The 16290-nt window shown below is 38.3% G+C and overlaps 1 protein-coding gene and 1 long non-coding RNA gene across 2 annotated transcripts; one reads left to right on the forward strand and one right to left on the reverse strand.

The window, feature by feature from the left end:
• The first annotated feature begins 4303 nt into the window (after positions 1 to 4303).
• On the forward strand, positions 4304 to 7467 carry LOC117599260 (uncharacterized). Its single transcript, XR_004579725.2, has 3 exons — positions 4304 to 4425; positions 5521 to 5619; positions 6464 to 7467. It is a non-coding gene; the product is annotated as an uncharacterized LOC117599260 (long non-coding RNA).
• A 149-nt stretch (positions 7468 to 7616) lies between these two features.
• LOC113530771 (cytochrome P450 2C23) lies at positions 7617 to 14804 on the reverse strand. Its single transcript, XM_026921079.3, has 9 exons — positions 14575 to 14804; positions 13461 to 13620; positions 12708 to 12860; positions 12419 to 12579; positions 11411 to 11584; positions 10150 to 10291; positions 9274 to 9461; positions 8447 to 8588; positions 7617 to 8222 (listed from the first exon to the last, which is right to left on the reverse strand). Exons 1-9 carry the CDS (start codon positions 14767 to 14769, stop codon positions 7981 to 7983), a joined length of 1557 nt encoding a protein of 518 aa, XP_026776880.3. The 5' UTR covers positions 14770 to 14804; the 3' UTR covers positions 7617 to 7980.
• Positions 14805 to 16290: the final 1486 nt, after the last annotated feature.

Genomic DNA, 16290 nt, shown 5'->3' on the forward strand with positions numbered 1-16290 from the left:
GAGCAAATATGAGATATGAGAATATGAGAGCAAATTCACTATGATTACTGAACAGTGAAACACAGTTTTTATCCATTTAGAGTTACATATAATGTTGTGGAATATCGGTGAAAGAAGTTAGTTCCTGTTCTCACTTACGTTATAGCAGCTATAAACAGTCATTGCCTCACTTGCCTTTCTTTTCTCTCTCTCTCTTTTCTCTCTCTCTCTCTCTCTCTCTCTCTCTCTCTCTCGATAAGAACGCAGCTAGTCACATCACAACAAGTTATAAAAAGTGCTGACACTGGAGACTCCTTCCATAAATGATAAATAAACACATCCTTACAGAAAACTTCACCATATCGACGATTTAATTTAAATGGAGCATTCGCTGTACACGTCCCTGTGAATGAGCTGTTACTATAGAAACGATAATGTATTAGAACGAGAGCATTAATATAAACCTGCGCTACTGTCAGAGCTGCTGTTACAGAGAATTAATCAACACCTTCTGACCAATCACAATCCAGAATTCAGCAGTGCTGTGGAGTAAATTGATGTGGAGAATCAAATGCAAAGAGTATTTTTATCTCCCATTTTTCTAAAAATATTTGATACATTTATATAACATATTAGTTTTTTCTATATATAATGATAACAAAATCAGAAATGATAAATCATTTAAATACACGTAAATGTAAAATATAAAAGTACGTATAAAAACAGAATATAAAAGTACCTGCCTGCGACATTTTCAAACAAATTTAATGGGATCTCTTTCCCAAAATGTAAACAAACTGATAGTGTAATTTAAACCGCACTGACCCTGACCAGGCCGTTACTGAGGATGTGAATGAATGTGAGTTTCGTATCTGATAACTCGCTGCTCTTCTAGTTTCAACCAGATGCTCTGTCAACCTTTCTGGTAAGCTTTCTAAAAAATAGCAAGCAAACAAACAAACAAACAAACAAACAAACAAAAATAGTTTATATTATCCATTACTCTTTATCTGTTCATTCTGAATATTCGCATATGGTTAAACCTCCATTTGATACGTATCGCTGTATAAATGTATCAAAATGGCCTCAAATGTTTAAAAAATAAGTGTGAAAAGAATATTAAACTTTTCACATTTGTGTGTTTTGTGCTGAAGATTAGCTTAAAGCTAAACACACGTCCAGGTTTCGAGAAGCGTTAAACAGAGTGATAAAATGTTTTCTTTTCCTACATGTGGAGGTGTGGCTTCAGAGCGATGAAGATCACAGACGAGGGGAGAACTCTGAGCTTTTCAGTCGAAAATTATCACCATGTGTCAAGGCTTAATGTCAGATATCAAAGTTAGGAGCTCGTAGAAGAAGAGTGTGATCGTTCCTCCAGCCGTGAACGATGGTGTGGTTACAGAATCGGCTGCAGACGTGACGTCGACTGCAAGGTTAAAGATTTCCAGTGAATCAGCAGGAAGTTGTAATTGCTGCAGTGATGTCGTCCTCCATCCTCTTTATCTCTCCTCCATCATCTTATCATAAATCTCCCTCACGGAGGAGTGACCTTTACCTGAAATGCAAATTTTCATTAACCTGACTATTAAGATCTCCTGCACTGTCACTGAGAAACAGCAGTACAGGGCACTCGTTCGTTCATTCGTTCGGAAAGAAGGAAGGAAGACAGCAATCTGCCAACACTACAAAAAAATTATTTATTAAATGAAATAGAATTTTATAATGAAATTACGTAATAAAAGTAATATTTACTACAGTACTAGTATAAAAATGTGATATTACTCGAATACAGTGTGATATTTACTCCATTATATTTACTTACGATTGTGAGAGTAGCTTTAGGAGTAAGATATAAACCACTCCGCGTCGTGCTGTTACAGGAAATTAATCAACCACAGCGTGGTGTGATGAAGCGGAGTTACAGTTACCATCCTGAAGCTGATTATTGTCCTCTAACAGCACGTCGCTGAGTGTTTTACTCCTCTTACACCACAGCAACTCACCAACAGTTACGACTTTACTTATTAAACAACAACAACAACAACATACTTTTTATCCATTTACTGTTACATTCATGGAATAAATGAGTTCCTGTTCTTGCTTACGATGAAAAAAACGAATAAAACAGAAAAAAACGCAGCTTGTTCCGCATGTTACCGAGAAACCGCAGTAAACTCCTCTGTCCTGAAGACGACGGAAAACTTAAAGTTACGGCTTTACCCCTGACTGTTACAAAGCGCTGACACTGGAGACTCCTTCCATCAATGTTACATAAACATCTCCTTACAGAAAGAAAACTTCACCACATCAGTGACTACACACGTTTTTAAATCTGTCTGTGATGAGCGTCTGCCACTTCATAAATGTTTTTAGTTTTTAGTAAAATGTGATTTAAGACATTTTATTAGGAATTAAAGCTGTAAATGGTAAATGTGTTAATATTATACAAATGTTTTTGGTTTTTTTTTACTTAGCTATAAAAATGTAATATACTGAGTATGATCATTTCATTGTAAATGTTTCTAAATGTCTCTCTGAGTGATGAATCAAATGAATCGATTCACTCATTTCAAAAGAATCATGAAGCCCAACGCTAGTCATTCCTGGGAATCTGAGGTCAGTGCGCCATCTAGTGGCTGTTAGACACAATCAGGGCTCTTCTACACACCTAATGGGAAATATTCAGATTATACAGTGCACATTCCTGGGCTAAAACTTAGGCCAAGCCCAAATTAGCAAAATATTAAGCTTTTCATGGTCTTAGCAACAAATCATTGGTCAGGAAATTAGCAAGAATTAAAGAATGACTGTAGATCTGTTCATGCTCTATCAATCCTGGTCCATTTCTAAGCGTGTAAACTTTTATTATTTGTTTTTAAAGCTTTGCGTGGTCTTTCTCCACACTACACATGATCTCCTTATACTGTACACTGCCTCAAGATCTCTTCAGTCATCAAGTCACTTACTCCTTTCCGTCCCACGTTCACGATCCAAAGCCAAACGTGACCAGATCTTCTCTGTGTCTGCTCTGGAATAGTCTCCCTTTTCATATAAGATCCTTCTCCTCTACTGCTTTGTTCAAATCCTGTTTGAAGACCCACTTTTATTCCTTATCTTTTAATTCAGTCTGAAGCTGTAAAATTTCCATTTGTCTTCCGGGATTTTGTATTGTTAAATGGTTTTGTGTATAGATCTGTTTTATGCTACTTGTACAGCACTTTGGTTTCAACTTCAGCTGTTTTTAAATGTGCTTTATAAATAAAATAAAATAAACTAACCTAAACTCATTATCAGGCCCTTGATGAGCTGCATCAGGTGCAGCAGATAACCAAATAATCACTAATCCTTTAAGAAAAAAAACATCCCAGAAGATATTTTTGGAAAACTTTGTACACCCAGATGTGTGTTAGTTTGAATTTTACATCAAACAGTTTAATCATTATCATGATTTTGCGTACAGGAAGAGTAAAGAAGTGAATTTCCCTGTTTCTAGCTTTTCCCCAAACAGCAAAAGGAAACCAGCGAGTGGAGGCTCAGGAGCTCTCAGGAGCATCTGCTTCATTCCTGCTCGTTTCCTCACCAATCAGTTGTTGTTAAGATCATTAAAAGTTTCCTATTTTGCCATTTTGGAATCTTTTTTTTTTTTGCCCAGGAGTGTATATATCCTGAAATGGATGATTTTCATTCACATGCATGTAACCTGTAATCACACTGCTTGTCATTTTATGATTGTGAAAAAGCACTTGCTAATTTAAAAATGTTTCTTCTTGCCCCGTGCTGTCTTCATGAGCTAACAGCACACATCTCACATCTAACACTTCTCCCCAAAAACATTACATTTATCTCATTCAGAATGAATCCAGTAAACGTATTGTCTCTGTTATTGAGATTATTTTAAGTCTTAAGTATCTTTATAGAAGTAAGACATCTTGAATACTTCACTTATTCCTGATCTTTACCTGTTCACTTCCTAGAAAGTTGTAACAACACTCAAAAAAGAAACCTGAAAGAAATGCTCAGGAAAAAGAAAACAAACAAAACAACATTAAATGTAATTATAAATACATCAACACAAATGGACAATGTGGCATCATTTAAGAAATGAAAAGTTGGGATTGCTGGTGTGGTGTTTGAGGAAAAAAGCACTTGAGAACGTGCTGTTGTAGGAAAATAATCAACTTCAGGGTGGTGATGAGTTTCCTGTGTCAGCATGACACACAGTGTGTTATTCCTCACGTAACACTGCACCGTTTCTTTTCAAACACAACAGGTGTGCTGGTTTGGAACACAGCCACCGTAGTCTACCTGTGAGCATGTGATCGCTGCTGACGTTGGGGGCGGAGCCTGCATTCATAGGGAACACAAACACACACGCTTTCCTCTGAAACGGAAGTGAAAGTGAAATCAGAGGGGTTTAAGCAGAGGGAATCGATTAATCGCCTCCAGGTGAGTGTGTTTCAGAGCTGTGGAGTTTTATATGATGAACAGCTGGCAGATAACATCTGTCTCCGTTATTGATCTTAATGATGTGTTTGATGTTATTGATGTGTTTGATATATTTGTTATTGATGTTATTGATATTGTTGATGTTATTGATCTTAATGATGTGTTTGATGTTATTGATGTGTTTGATGTTGTTGATGTTATTGATGTTGTTGATGTTGTTGATGTTATTGATGTTATTGATGTGTTTGATGTGTTTGATGTTGTTGATGTTGTTGATGTTATTGATGTTGTTGATGTTGTTGATGTTGTTGATGTTATTGATGTGTTTGATGTTGTTGATGTTGTTGATGTTGTTGATGTGTTTGATGTGTTTGATGTTATTGATGTGTTTGATGTTGTTGATGTTGTTGATGTGTTTGATGTGTTTGATGTTGTTGATGTTATTGATGTTGTTGATGGTATTGATGTGTTTGATGTTATTGATGTGTTTGTTGTTATTGATGTTATTGTTGTTATTGATGTTGTTGATGTTATTGATGTATTTGATGTTATTGATGTGTTTGTTGTTATTGATGTTATTGTTGTTATTGATGTTGTTGATGTTATTGATGTGTTTGATGTTATTGATGTTGTTGTTATTGATGTGTTTGATGTTATTGATGTTATTGATGTTGTTGTTGTTATTGATGTTGTTGATGTATTTGGTATTGATGTGTTTGATGTTATTGATGTTGTTGTTGTTATTGATGTTGTTGATGTTATTGATGTATTTGATGTTATTGATGTGTTTGTTGTTATTGATGTTATTGTTGTTATTGATGTTGTTGATGTTATTGATGTGTTTGATGTTATTGATGTTGTTGTTATTGATGTGTTTGATGTTATTGATGTTGTTGTTATTGATGTTGTTGATGTATTTGGTATTGATGTGTTTGATGTTATTGATGTTGTTGTTGTTATTGATGTTATTGATGTTGTTGTTGTTATTGATGTTGTTGATGTATTTGGTATTGATGTGTTTGATGTTGTTGTTGTTATTGATGTTATTGATGTCGTTGTTGTTATTGATGTTGTTGATGTATTTGTGTATCTCAGCTGTAATGGCCGGGAAAAAGAGCAGAGCTGGTGAAAGTCATCAGGACAGATCCTATAAAGATGCTGCTGTCACTAATTTACCCGCAGACTTTAATAAGAGTGAGTCAAGATTCATTTTCATAAAGATTTTAAACTCTGTTCTCTTATTTAACTCCTACATCACACACTAACACTTATTCTCTAGCCTGTAGCTCTCATAACATAGACCTATACACGCTCAGTGTTTAACTCTAGTGTTTTAACTCTTAGTTTAGTGTTTACAATCAACACCACTGTGAAACTCTTATGGTGTTTATAGTACTCTTTCGATTTTACCATTTAATTCTTGTCTTTGCCATGTTTAATGTCTATAAACACAGTGCAAATTAACACTGTGGAGGAGAATTCCCAGCTGGAAATGTGTGGTGTTTGTGTTGTGTAACCTGCTTTTTGACTCGCATGTCACACCCACACCCAGAAAATATGAATGAATGAATTAAAGGATAACTTCTAATTAAATACTGAATAAAGAATCATTCCTAATGAATCAGAATCAATGAAAGAATCACTCGCAATGAATCAAAGTGAATGAAAGAATCACTCCTAATGAATCAGAATCAATGAATCACTTCTAATGAATCAGAATGAATGAAATAATTACTCCTAATGTATCAGATGTATCAGTACAAATGCAATTATGACTCCCAGTGAATCAGAATGACTGAAAAAATTAATCTTAATGAATCAAAATGAATCAAAGAATCACTCCTAGATATTTAGATTGAATAAAGAATCACTCCTAATGAATCAGAATGAATGAAGGAATGAATCATAATGAATGTAAATGAATAAAGAATCACTCCTAATTATTTAGAATGAATAAAGAATCACTTCTAATGAATCAGAATGAATGAAGGAATCACTCCTAATGAACAAATCTGAATCTTCTGACCTTTACCTGTAGCTTCGCCTCAGAATCTGAGACTTCAGCAGCTAATTACGTCCCTGACAAAAGTTTTGGCGCAGCAACCGGATGGGATCAGCCTGAACGAAGCTCGCAGGTCCTGTCCTCTTCTCCTCGACCCCGAACTGCTGAAGGATCATCCGTCCGTCCGGCACCTGCTCCTCTCCATGCCAGCGGTCGTGCATCTGCAAGGGTTTGGTGCTCAAACACGCCTCTTTCCTGCTCTCAGAAAAAATAGCTGATGGAAGATTTAACCCCTTTTATGCCAATGATTTTACATCAAATCCTCACTAGGAGTGTCATCAGGAGGTAATATAGGACTATGTAAGTATTAAAACACTCCCTGACGTGCTGTTATAGGAAAATAATCAACGACATGGAGGTGTGATGAAGTGGAGTTACTGCTATCATGCTGAAGTTGATTATTTTCCTATAACAGCATGTCTCCAAGTGTTTTATTCCTCTTATACTAGAGCCAATTAGCAACAGCGACAATTTTTTATTTAGTAACAAACAACGTCATACTTTTTTTATCCATTTATAGTTACACTTAATGCTGTGGAAGGTCTGTGAAACACGTTTTTCGAGACTTAAACGTTGTAAGTGTACCAGGAGATACTTTTCAGTGAACTTATGGGAATGGTTAAACTGCTAATTCTGATATTTTCGATGGAAATGAGATGAATACTCATCTCCGCTAGCTCACATTCATCATTTTAGAAGGAGAAGATCTTCATGGAGATGAATCCTATTTCAGTACTGACTATAACATAACCTCACTGCTCTTCTACATGAACTCCTCAAAGTTTGGATTGGGATGTTGAAGCTTTTCTTGTATTTTGATAAAGGAGAAAAAAACTTACTGCAGATTTGTAGACAAACACTACTCATTTACACACACATCAATATTCAAGATGTTTTCCCAAAGGTGTTGTACTGTATATTTATTTAATTTGTATTTATCTGTTTTCAGATATGAATCCAAATTAAAATACTAATATAGAATGATGTAGCTTCTTCTATACAGAATATTTCTGACTTTCCTTCTCATTTCCTCTCGGCTGAACGTTGACGTGAAATGCATGTTGTGGTGAAAAATAACTTTTGTTCAAAAAATTTGGTTTAAAAATAAAAAATTGGATCCAAGTCTCTGTGATTGTCCTGTAACCAATTCATTTCCGTTTTATTTGGATAAAAGACATCATCACAAAGCAGCTTTACAGAAATTTGATATAGATTTAGATCCGTAATGAAGAATCCAGAGCCTACAGCGGCGAGGAAAAACTCCCTGAGACGACACGAGGAAGAAAGCTCGAGAGGAACCAGACTCACAGTGGAGAAACTGGAGAGTGCAAAGTGTGAAGAGTAAAGAAAAGCAGCAGCAGCTCAGCTACACACCTGGATCCACTGTATCCAGGTGAGATATTTCATATAATATTACACGTTTTGTCATTTATGTCAGTTTATATTTGTAAATCAAAGTGATTTAATAAAGATATAAAAGCTGTTGCGGTGTTTCACATCCGATTGTGGTGTACTGGAGAAACTCCGGGTGTCACGGGAGAACTCGGCACCGAATGCCCCCTACTACGGCAAATCATATGGAAGGGGTAGGGCATCCTGACCACACCCATACTGCCATTCATATCAATGGGCGGGGCATCATGTGGCCAGGAGAACCGCAACCTCTGCAGGAGAGAGGTGAAGAAGATGAAGAGCTCTGTCCTCGCGAGGGACTCACCGAGACACACCCTCGGACCTACAGCCCACACACACACACACACACACACACACACAAGCACACACACATCCATCATAAATTCATGGTGCAACAACCGTACAATCAAATGTCATCATTTTTAGTTCATCACTGTGTCTGCTTCCTATTTTCCACAAATCATTCCCGATAGGAAAATCCACACACTCTCTCCATCTCGCTCATTTACAACAACGATCTGATTTACAACAACAATCGTGTCTCACCCAGAGAAAAAGGCAGGAAGAACTCATTTTTGCAGAACTGGCCGTTCTCATCCAGGAAGTTCTCGGGGTTAAACGTATCCGGGTGTTTCCAGTGCTCCTTGTCCTGCAATATGGCCATTAAATTGGGTGTAATTTCGGTTCCCTGCCACAGAAACAGAAAAAAATGATTAGACCACAGCGCTGCTGAATTCTGGCTTGTGATTGGTCAGAAGATGTTGATTAGTTTTTTATAACAGCAGCTCTGACAGTAGAATAACGTCTAAAACGTTATCGTTTCTATAGTAACAGCTCATTCATAGACGCTCCATTAATAATAAACAGAATAAAAAAAGAGGTGGTGATGTTTTCTGTAAGGACATGTTTATTTAGCATTTATGGAAGGAGTCTCCAGTGTCAGTGCTCTGTAACAGTCAGAGGTAAAGCTGGAACTTTAAGTTTTTCGACATCTTCAGGACAGAGGAGTTTTTTTGTGAGGGAACTACTGTTTATAGCTGCTATAACGGAAGTGAGAACAGGAACTAGCCTGTTTTTCGTGGATTTTACGCAACATTTAATGGAACTATAAACGGATAAAAAGTATGAGGTGTCAGTCTTTAATAAAATATATCAAACCCAGGCATGATAATTAAACCTAGCTCAAAGATGTATTCTAAATGTAGCATTACTGCAACTCAAACAACACTAGACGCAGTACGTGTGGATTTTTCACACTCTGTGGAGTTATTTTTGTGTCGGAACTAGCCATATAGAAGTAAATTCCATGATAATATCATGAAAAAATCGATGATATCTCAAATCTTGTGAGGGTAATCCTCTACAGCTCATACCTTGGGGATGGTGAATCCTCGTAGCTGCGTCGTCTCTGTAGTTTGGTGAATTACGCCAAGTGGAGCGATGTTCCCAAAGCGCAGGATCTCGTGTACGGTGGCGTGTGTGTACGGCAGGCTCGTGCGGTCGTCCATGCTGGGAGCGCGATCGTAACCAAGCACACGAACGATCTCCTCGTGACAGCGCTCTGAATACACACACACACACACACACACACACACACAAACAGTTGCACTATGGACAAACAAAAACTCTCGCATCTTCTGCACACTACGTCCTCAAAAAGCTGCTAAGATTCTTCTTTTCAAGCTGCTAAACATATTTTTACCTATTTTTACAAATAACATCTATATTTTGTCTAATAGATTTTATTCTATTCTACTTTATTTTTCTATCTTATTCATTATATTCTGCTTTTATTATATTCTGTTGTATTATGTATCACTGTTGCACTGTGGGACGAGGCACTAAGGAAAAACATTTCACTGCATTAATACATCACATGTGTGTAATGTATGTGACAAATAAAGAACCTTGAACCTTGAACCCGATACAGAACATCGATTACAGTTAGATTCATTCAATTATTGATGAATTATTCACTGTGCTTGGATTGAGATGTGCTTTGAAAAGCATGTCAGCTTTTTAAACTTGTAACTTGTTGTTGTTGTTTTTTTTTTTAAACTTCGCTAAAGTTCACACCAGACTTGGATTTCAGCTTCGGCTGGTTTCAGATTGCAGCAATTTTAAGTACAGAGCCGTATTCAGAGCTGTAATTATCATGTTATTCACTGCCAAGAGTAAAGTATTAGCATGAAATATTACAGGATCGTGAGATGATTTCATGACAGTTATCCAGCTGTTTGTTACAGCACCTTGTATTTCTGGATGGTTCATGATGAAGATCAGGCCCCATCTGAGCGTGGTGGCTGTGGTCTCAGTTCCCGCAAGGAAAAGATCAGCCGTGGACATCAGCAGGTTCTCCTCATGAAACGTCGAATCTTTGCTTGACTTCTGCTGCTCAAAAACAGGAAGTGATGTTATTCTGTAACGCCAAAGACAGCTCCACATGCAGCACAGTCAAGTCCAAAAGCCTGAGTTCACCAATTAATTATTTTTCCTAGATACATCCAAGTCCAAAAGTTAGGTCAATATTTACATGCGAAGAGTTCCTCTTATTCAGAGTGGGGTTACACACGTACTTCCTGGGTGTGTGTGTGTGTGTGTGTGTGTGTGTGTGTGTGTGTGTATTTCCTGGGCTTCTCATTCAGATTATTAAAATCACCTGTGTGTAATTTACGATTCTGAGGTTGCCAGATTATTATTGAGTTCAAGTGTCCAAGATGGAGTTTTTCAACAGCACCTTTAAACACAAACATGTGCCTTTAAATTCAAATAAAATCAGGGCTAGATAAAACAGACTGAGGAAAGAAGATCAAACGTAGTAGGATGTAACAGATACTCGTGCGCACACCTTAATCAAGCCACGACGTACTAAATCGCGGTCATGGAATTGTAATGTGTGCGCATGACGTAGGCGATTTCATCACACGTTTAGTTCCTACTGAGATTTGTTGAATTAATAAAATTAGGCTGATATTCTTGTTAATTCGATGGACACTGCTGTAAAGAAAACAGGCTCAGGGTTTGAAGGATAATCTGACCTAGTGCTTTAAGAAACTTTACGTTTCTTTAACTTTACTCCTCGAGATAAGCCATGTCTCTGTTTATGATCCTCAGATGCTCGTGGACTTAATGAATAGTGTCATATTTATGTGTTCAATATCTGTCTCGAATGACATTCCATAGTGTGTGTGAGTGTATTTACAGCCAAAACATACATTTCAGCGTGACGTATTGTGGTTCCATCAAACTTTCAGACAGCAACAGACTTAACACTGCTCCTCACTCGAGCCGATATCACGCAAGAAACAAGTGCTTAAGTTCAAGATCAGAATCGAGAGTAACTGAGACACGCCTCTGTTTAAGACAAACTCCGCCCCCCATGCGTAACTCACGTAACTCCTGACAACCGCTTAACCCTGTAGTTACGTCTGACGTCAGAATACTAAAAACAATTTCAGTATTAAACCCTCACTGAGCGCTTTACTCTGCTCTGGAGTCTGAGCTCGATACCTTGCTTATCTCCACCAGGTAGGCGTCGATGAAGTCACGCAGGTTCTCCGTGTCCAGTGTCTTCTCGTGCTCCTCCATCACCTCGCGGATGAACCCTATTAAACTACTGGCGTTCTGATGGACCTTCTGGTGCGGACCAGGGAGGTGTTTTATAAAAGGGACTAAGTTGAATATCTACAGAAAAAAAAAATTAAGAGTTAAAATGTTTCTACAGAACAAAACCGTAATTTCTGATGACTTCTGAAACTTTTCAGCCCTGATACGCTTCGTCTGGAAGAAGGAATGTAAAGTATTCTCTAGGAATTTCTATAGATAATGAAGGTCATAAAGATTGTGTCGCTGTGGTCTGATTATTCTTTACCATTCTCCTTAAAACCTCAGATGATTTGGGGGAAGCACTGAATTACTGTTACCAGCGTTACCAATGATTACAACTTTTTATTTATTAACAAACGACACATCAAACTTTTTATCCGTTCAGAGTTACATTAAATGTTGTGGAACATCCATGAAACGAGTGAGTTCCTGTTCTCACTTACGTTAGAGCAGCTAGAAACACACGATCCCTCACCAGCCTCTCTTGTTTTCTCTCTCTCTTGATGTTAATAAGACAATAAAATGAAGCAACTTTTTAGATTACTGAGAAACCGCAAAGAAGCGTAAACTCCTCTGTCCTGAAGATGTTGGAAAACGTAAAGTTACAGCTTCACCTCTGACTGTTACAAAGCGCTGACACTGGAGACTCCTTACACTCATTTTTTAAATCAGTTTCTTATCAGTGGAGCGTCTGCTGTATGAGTCCCTGTGAATCAGCTGTTACTATAGAAACGATAACGTTTCAGAGCGAGTGCATTAACTATAAATAAACCTGCGATTTGCGGCTGCACTACTGTCAGAGCTGCTGTTCTAGAAAATGAATCAACACCTTCTGACCAATCACAATCCAGACTTCAGCAGCACTGGGGTGTAATCAGTGATAATTAACTCATTAATGCTCATTAACATTACCAATCCCACAGCTGAGCCAGAGAGCCGAATGTTTTCGTTCAGGATTTCCAGGAGCTTAGCGAAGCGCTTGTTGTTGTAGTCGAAGCGATCTCCGAAGACGATGGAGCAGATGATGTTGGAGACGGCGTTCATTATGGGGTGGAAGGGGTTAAAAGGTTTCCCTGTGGGGAAAAAGGTGAAAAAGTGCAAGGGAATGGATTTGATAAGGAAGAATACAAAACCCAAATAATTATTGTCAGGTATTTTTTTTAATCTGTTAGAGTGAAATCTAATTAGGACTTTGTCTGACCTTCATGTTTGAGCATCTCTGTTATAAGACAGTGCGCTTCCTCTGCCACTCGCTCCTCCACCGTCTTCTTCCCCAGACCGAAGTTGCGTAGCGTGTGGAGAGCAAAACGCCGCTGCTGCTTCCACGCGTGGCCGTACGTGACAGCTATGATACCTGAGACGGACAGACGCAAGGGATTATTATATGTGTGTGTGTTATGTGTGTGACTCCAGGATTATTGCAAATCACAATTGGAATAAATATTTTGTTTAAAAATCGTACATGAGAAAATAATCATGATGAAAAAAAAACGCATAATACAAAAATATTAAAAAATGTATTTTTATATTTAAAAACATAAAAAGAAAGAAACAAAATTTAACATATAAAATAAATACTTCATGTGTAAAAAATATCTAATGTGAAAATGAACCTGTGTGTAAAAATCATACATGAAAAATAAAAAAAACAACTAATTTTTCTACAAAATTTGAGAAAAATAACATGAAGTTCACCTGAAAACATACAACGCATTTAAATCCTGTGTTAAATCAAAATATTAAAAATAGAAATAAAGTAATTTATATTTATGTTACAAAATGAAGTCCCCAAAGAAGTAATTATGCTACTTTATTGGAGTTTTATTGGAGTTTTTAGCTTGGTTACCAAATATTAATCATTTTTAGCACTATTATCAAGTTATAAAAACAAAATTAAAAAATAAAACTGCTATAGCACTGAAAATAAACAAATAAATACAACAGCAGTACTGACCGTAGCCTTTGGTGACCCATTCTATTAAAGGCATGTACGGCCTCCCGGAGAACACGGTACCGTTCTGAACCAGTGCCTCCTTCACCACCTCAATGTTATTCAGCACGATCATCGGCCTCCTGCCCACGTACACGGAGCACAGGTCACCGTACTGCAGCGTCTGCATGGGCAAAGAGTCGCATCAACTTAACCATAATGACAATTTAACGTCGGATTTCACGTCGTTCTGTGGGACGGTCAAAGTTTGGGATACTTTTTAGAACCAAAACTTGTTGGATTAATCTGTATAAGGCTCCACCCATCGCTCAACTCGGATCAGTTTCCAATATAATGCTACCACCACCATGCTTCACAGTGTGGAAGAAGTTCTCAGGGTGAGGAGCAGTGTTGAGTTTCTGCCACATGTAGGGTTGAAAATGTTGTTAAATGTTTGAGATATTTTTTTTTAGAATCAAACTCTGATTGATACCATTCCAGAAGTTTGGCCTGGACTTGTTTTGATTGCACCTTGACCGTCTTCATGATGCTGTTGGTTTAGGTGTGTTCACTAAGACACTCTGGGTTCTTCCAGGAACAGGTGTACCTACACTGAGATCATGTGACTCACAGGTCAACTCCATTCAACTCATTATGTCACTTCTGTAGGTAACTAATTTAGAGATTTCTCTCCAAAGGGGGTGAATATTTATGTACTTACATATTATACAGTTTTTTATGTAATTAAATCATTTTGCAAACTATATAGATTCCCCCCAAAACTTCAGTATTATTTCGTGTTGTTTCTTGAAATACAATCTTAATCCAGTCCATTTCAGTTCTAAAACATAATGCGGAAAAGTTCAAGGGGTGAATACTTATGCAACACAATGTACATACAAGCTTAAACATGTCTAAATAAGGAAGTCCAGAAGTAAACTCCTGGCAGGCAAACCACTGTTACACAACCCTGTCTCTATTCAGCACACACTTCAGATAAGCAGGTAAGCATAGAAATGCACACACACACACACACACACACACACACACACACACGCTCAGTTCTCTTGAAAGAATTTAACCTTTCCAAAAATGATTTCATGAAGCATGAGCAAAAAAGAAAAAAGCAGAGACTGACTGATCTAGCAACGTTCATTGGGTCCTTCATGAACTGGAGCAGGTTCCCCACGAAGGGCAGTGGTGTGGGTCCAGGAGGATTGCGGCTCCTCGAGGAATTCAACTTGAAGATCTCGAGCAGAACCAGAAAGACCAGGCCGAGCAACACGGCCAGGCCTGCAGAACCCAGGTCCGTGTATCTCAGTAGAGCCTGCATGTTGAGAGCGTGCAGAATGACCGCACAGAGGTCTGTTTATACAGGAAAAACAGGAAAGGGAGGGGAGACCGACAAAGCGGTACAGTAATGACGTAACGTCGTGTCACGAGCTCACATTTCACTCTTCACCTCTGTACACATGATTATAACAGAGCTGCAATGAGCTGGGCGTGATGGCCTGCATTCCTCTGTGTGAGAGAGAGAAAGGGTGGAGAGGAAACAGCGGTTCACATCTGGCATTAGCATGTGTCCTGGGTGATGTGATTGTAAGTGGACAGTGCTAAGTGCAGGTGTGAGTGAAGGTGTCTCGAAGACGCTTTGTGATCTGATCACTTAAACCACATCCAGAGGTGGTCTGGGACACACACACGGCCACATCACATCTGTAGTGTGAATGCGAATGCTCTCTGGGAAGAGCTCTCTGCTGCTAGGCTAACGGATAAACATGATGCTGTAGGAACAGAGACAAACCTTTCTGCTTTACAAACACCTACATGTAGTTACTGCAGTAAAGAGTTAAAAGTGTGTGATGCAACGTCGTGTCACACGCTCGCATTTCAGTGCCGTTGCATCATGATGTACTGACCGAGGTGAACAGTGTGTGATGTAGCTCTGTCCATCTGTTTACTCTTTCTCTAGTGTTTTATTCCTCTTATACCACCAATGATTACAATTTTTTATTTATCAAGAATGACACAATGTACTATTTATCCCTTTAGAGTTACATTTAATGTCCTCCTGACAGAACTGTGGGTCTCTCCTCTCTCTCTCTCTCTCTCTCTCCCTCTCTCTCACACACACACACACACACACACACACACACACACACACACTTTCAAATCATTCCACAAACTTTCTACAGGATTCAGGTGGCTGCTTTGTTAAGGCCACTCCAAAACATTCACTTTATTGTGTTGAAGCCACTTTGGTACAACTTTGGAGCTTAGGATCATTGTCCTGCTGTCCAGTGAGCGCAGAGTTCTAACTTTCTGCCTGACGTCTTGAGATGTTCTTCAGTATTTCTAGATCTAATCCTCCTTCCTCATCATTTCATCTTCTGAAGTGCTTCAGTCCCTTTTCCAGCAAAACCACCAAACAGCATGATGCTGCCACCCCCATGCTTCACAGCTGGGATGGTGTTCTTCAGATTAAAAGCCTTTTTCCGCTGATCTTTATGGCCACACTTTCAGCATTTGTATACGGCTGGTGTATAAGCGTACAAGCGTATGAGATTTCCACTTAGCTACAATTTGGTGTTATTGTGTTCGTTGTTAATAATGTGGCCAAAATAACAGGGACTACTTTTACAGAAAAAGGCTCTCTGCTGCTAGGCCAACGGATAAAGATGATGCTGCAGGAACAGAGACAAAAGCAGCTGCTTTTCAAAGGTTTAAACTTTCTGCTTTACAAACACCTACATGTAGTTACTGCAGTAAAGAGTTAAAAGTGTGTGATGCAACGTCGTGTCACACGCTCGCATTTCAGTGCCGTTGCATCATGATGTACTGACCGAGGTGAACA

This window comes from Pangasianodon hypophthalmus, chromosome 16, assembly GCF_027358585.1.
Source record: "Pangasianodon hypophthalmus isolate fPanHyp1 chromosome 16, fPanHyp1.pri, whole genome shotgun sequence".
In the NCBI taxonomy this organism is placed as follows: Eukaryota; Metazoa; Chordata; class Actinopteri; order Siluriformes; family Pangasiidae; genus Pangasianodon; species Pangasianodon hypophthalmus.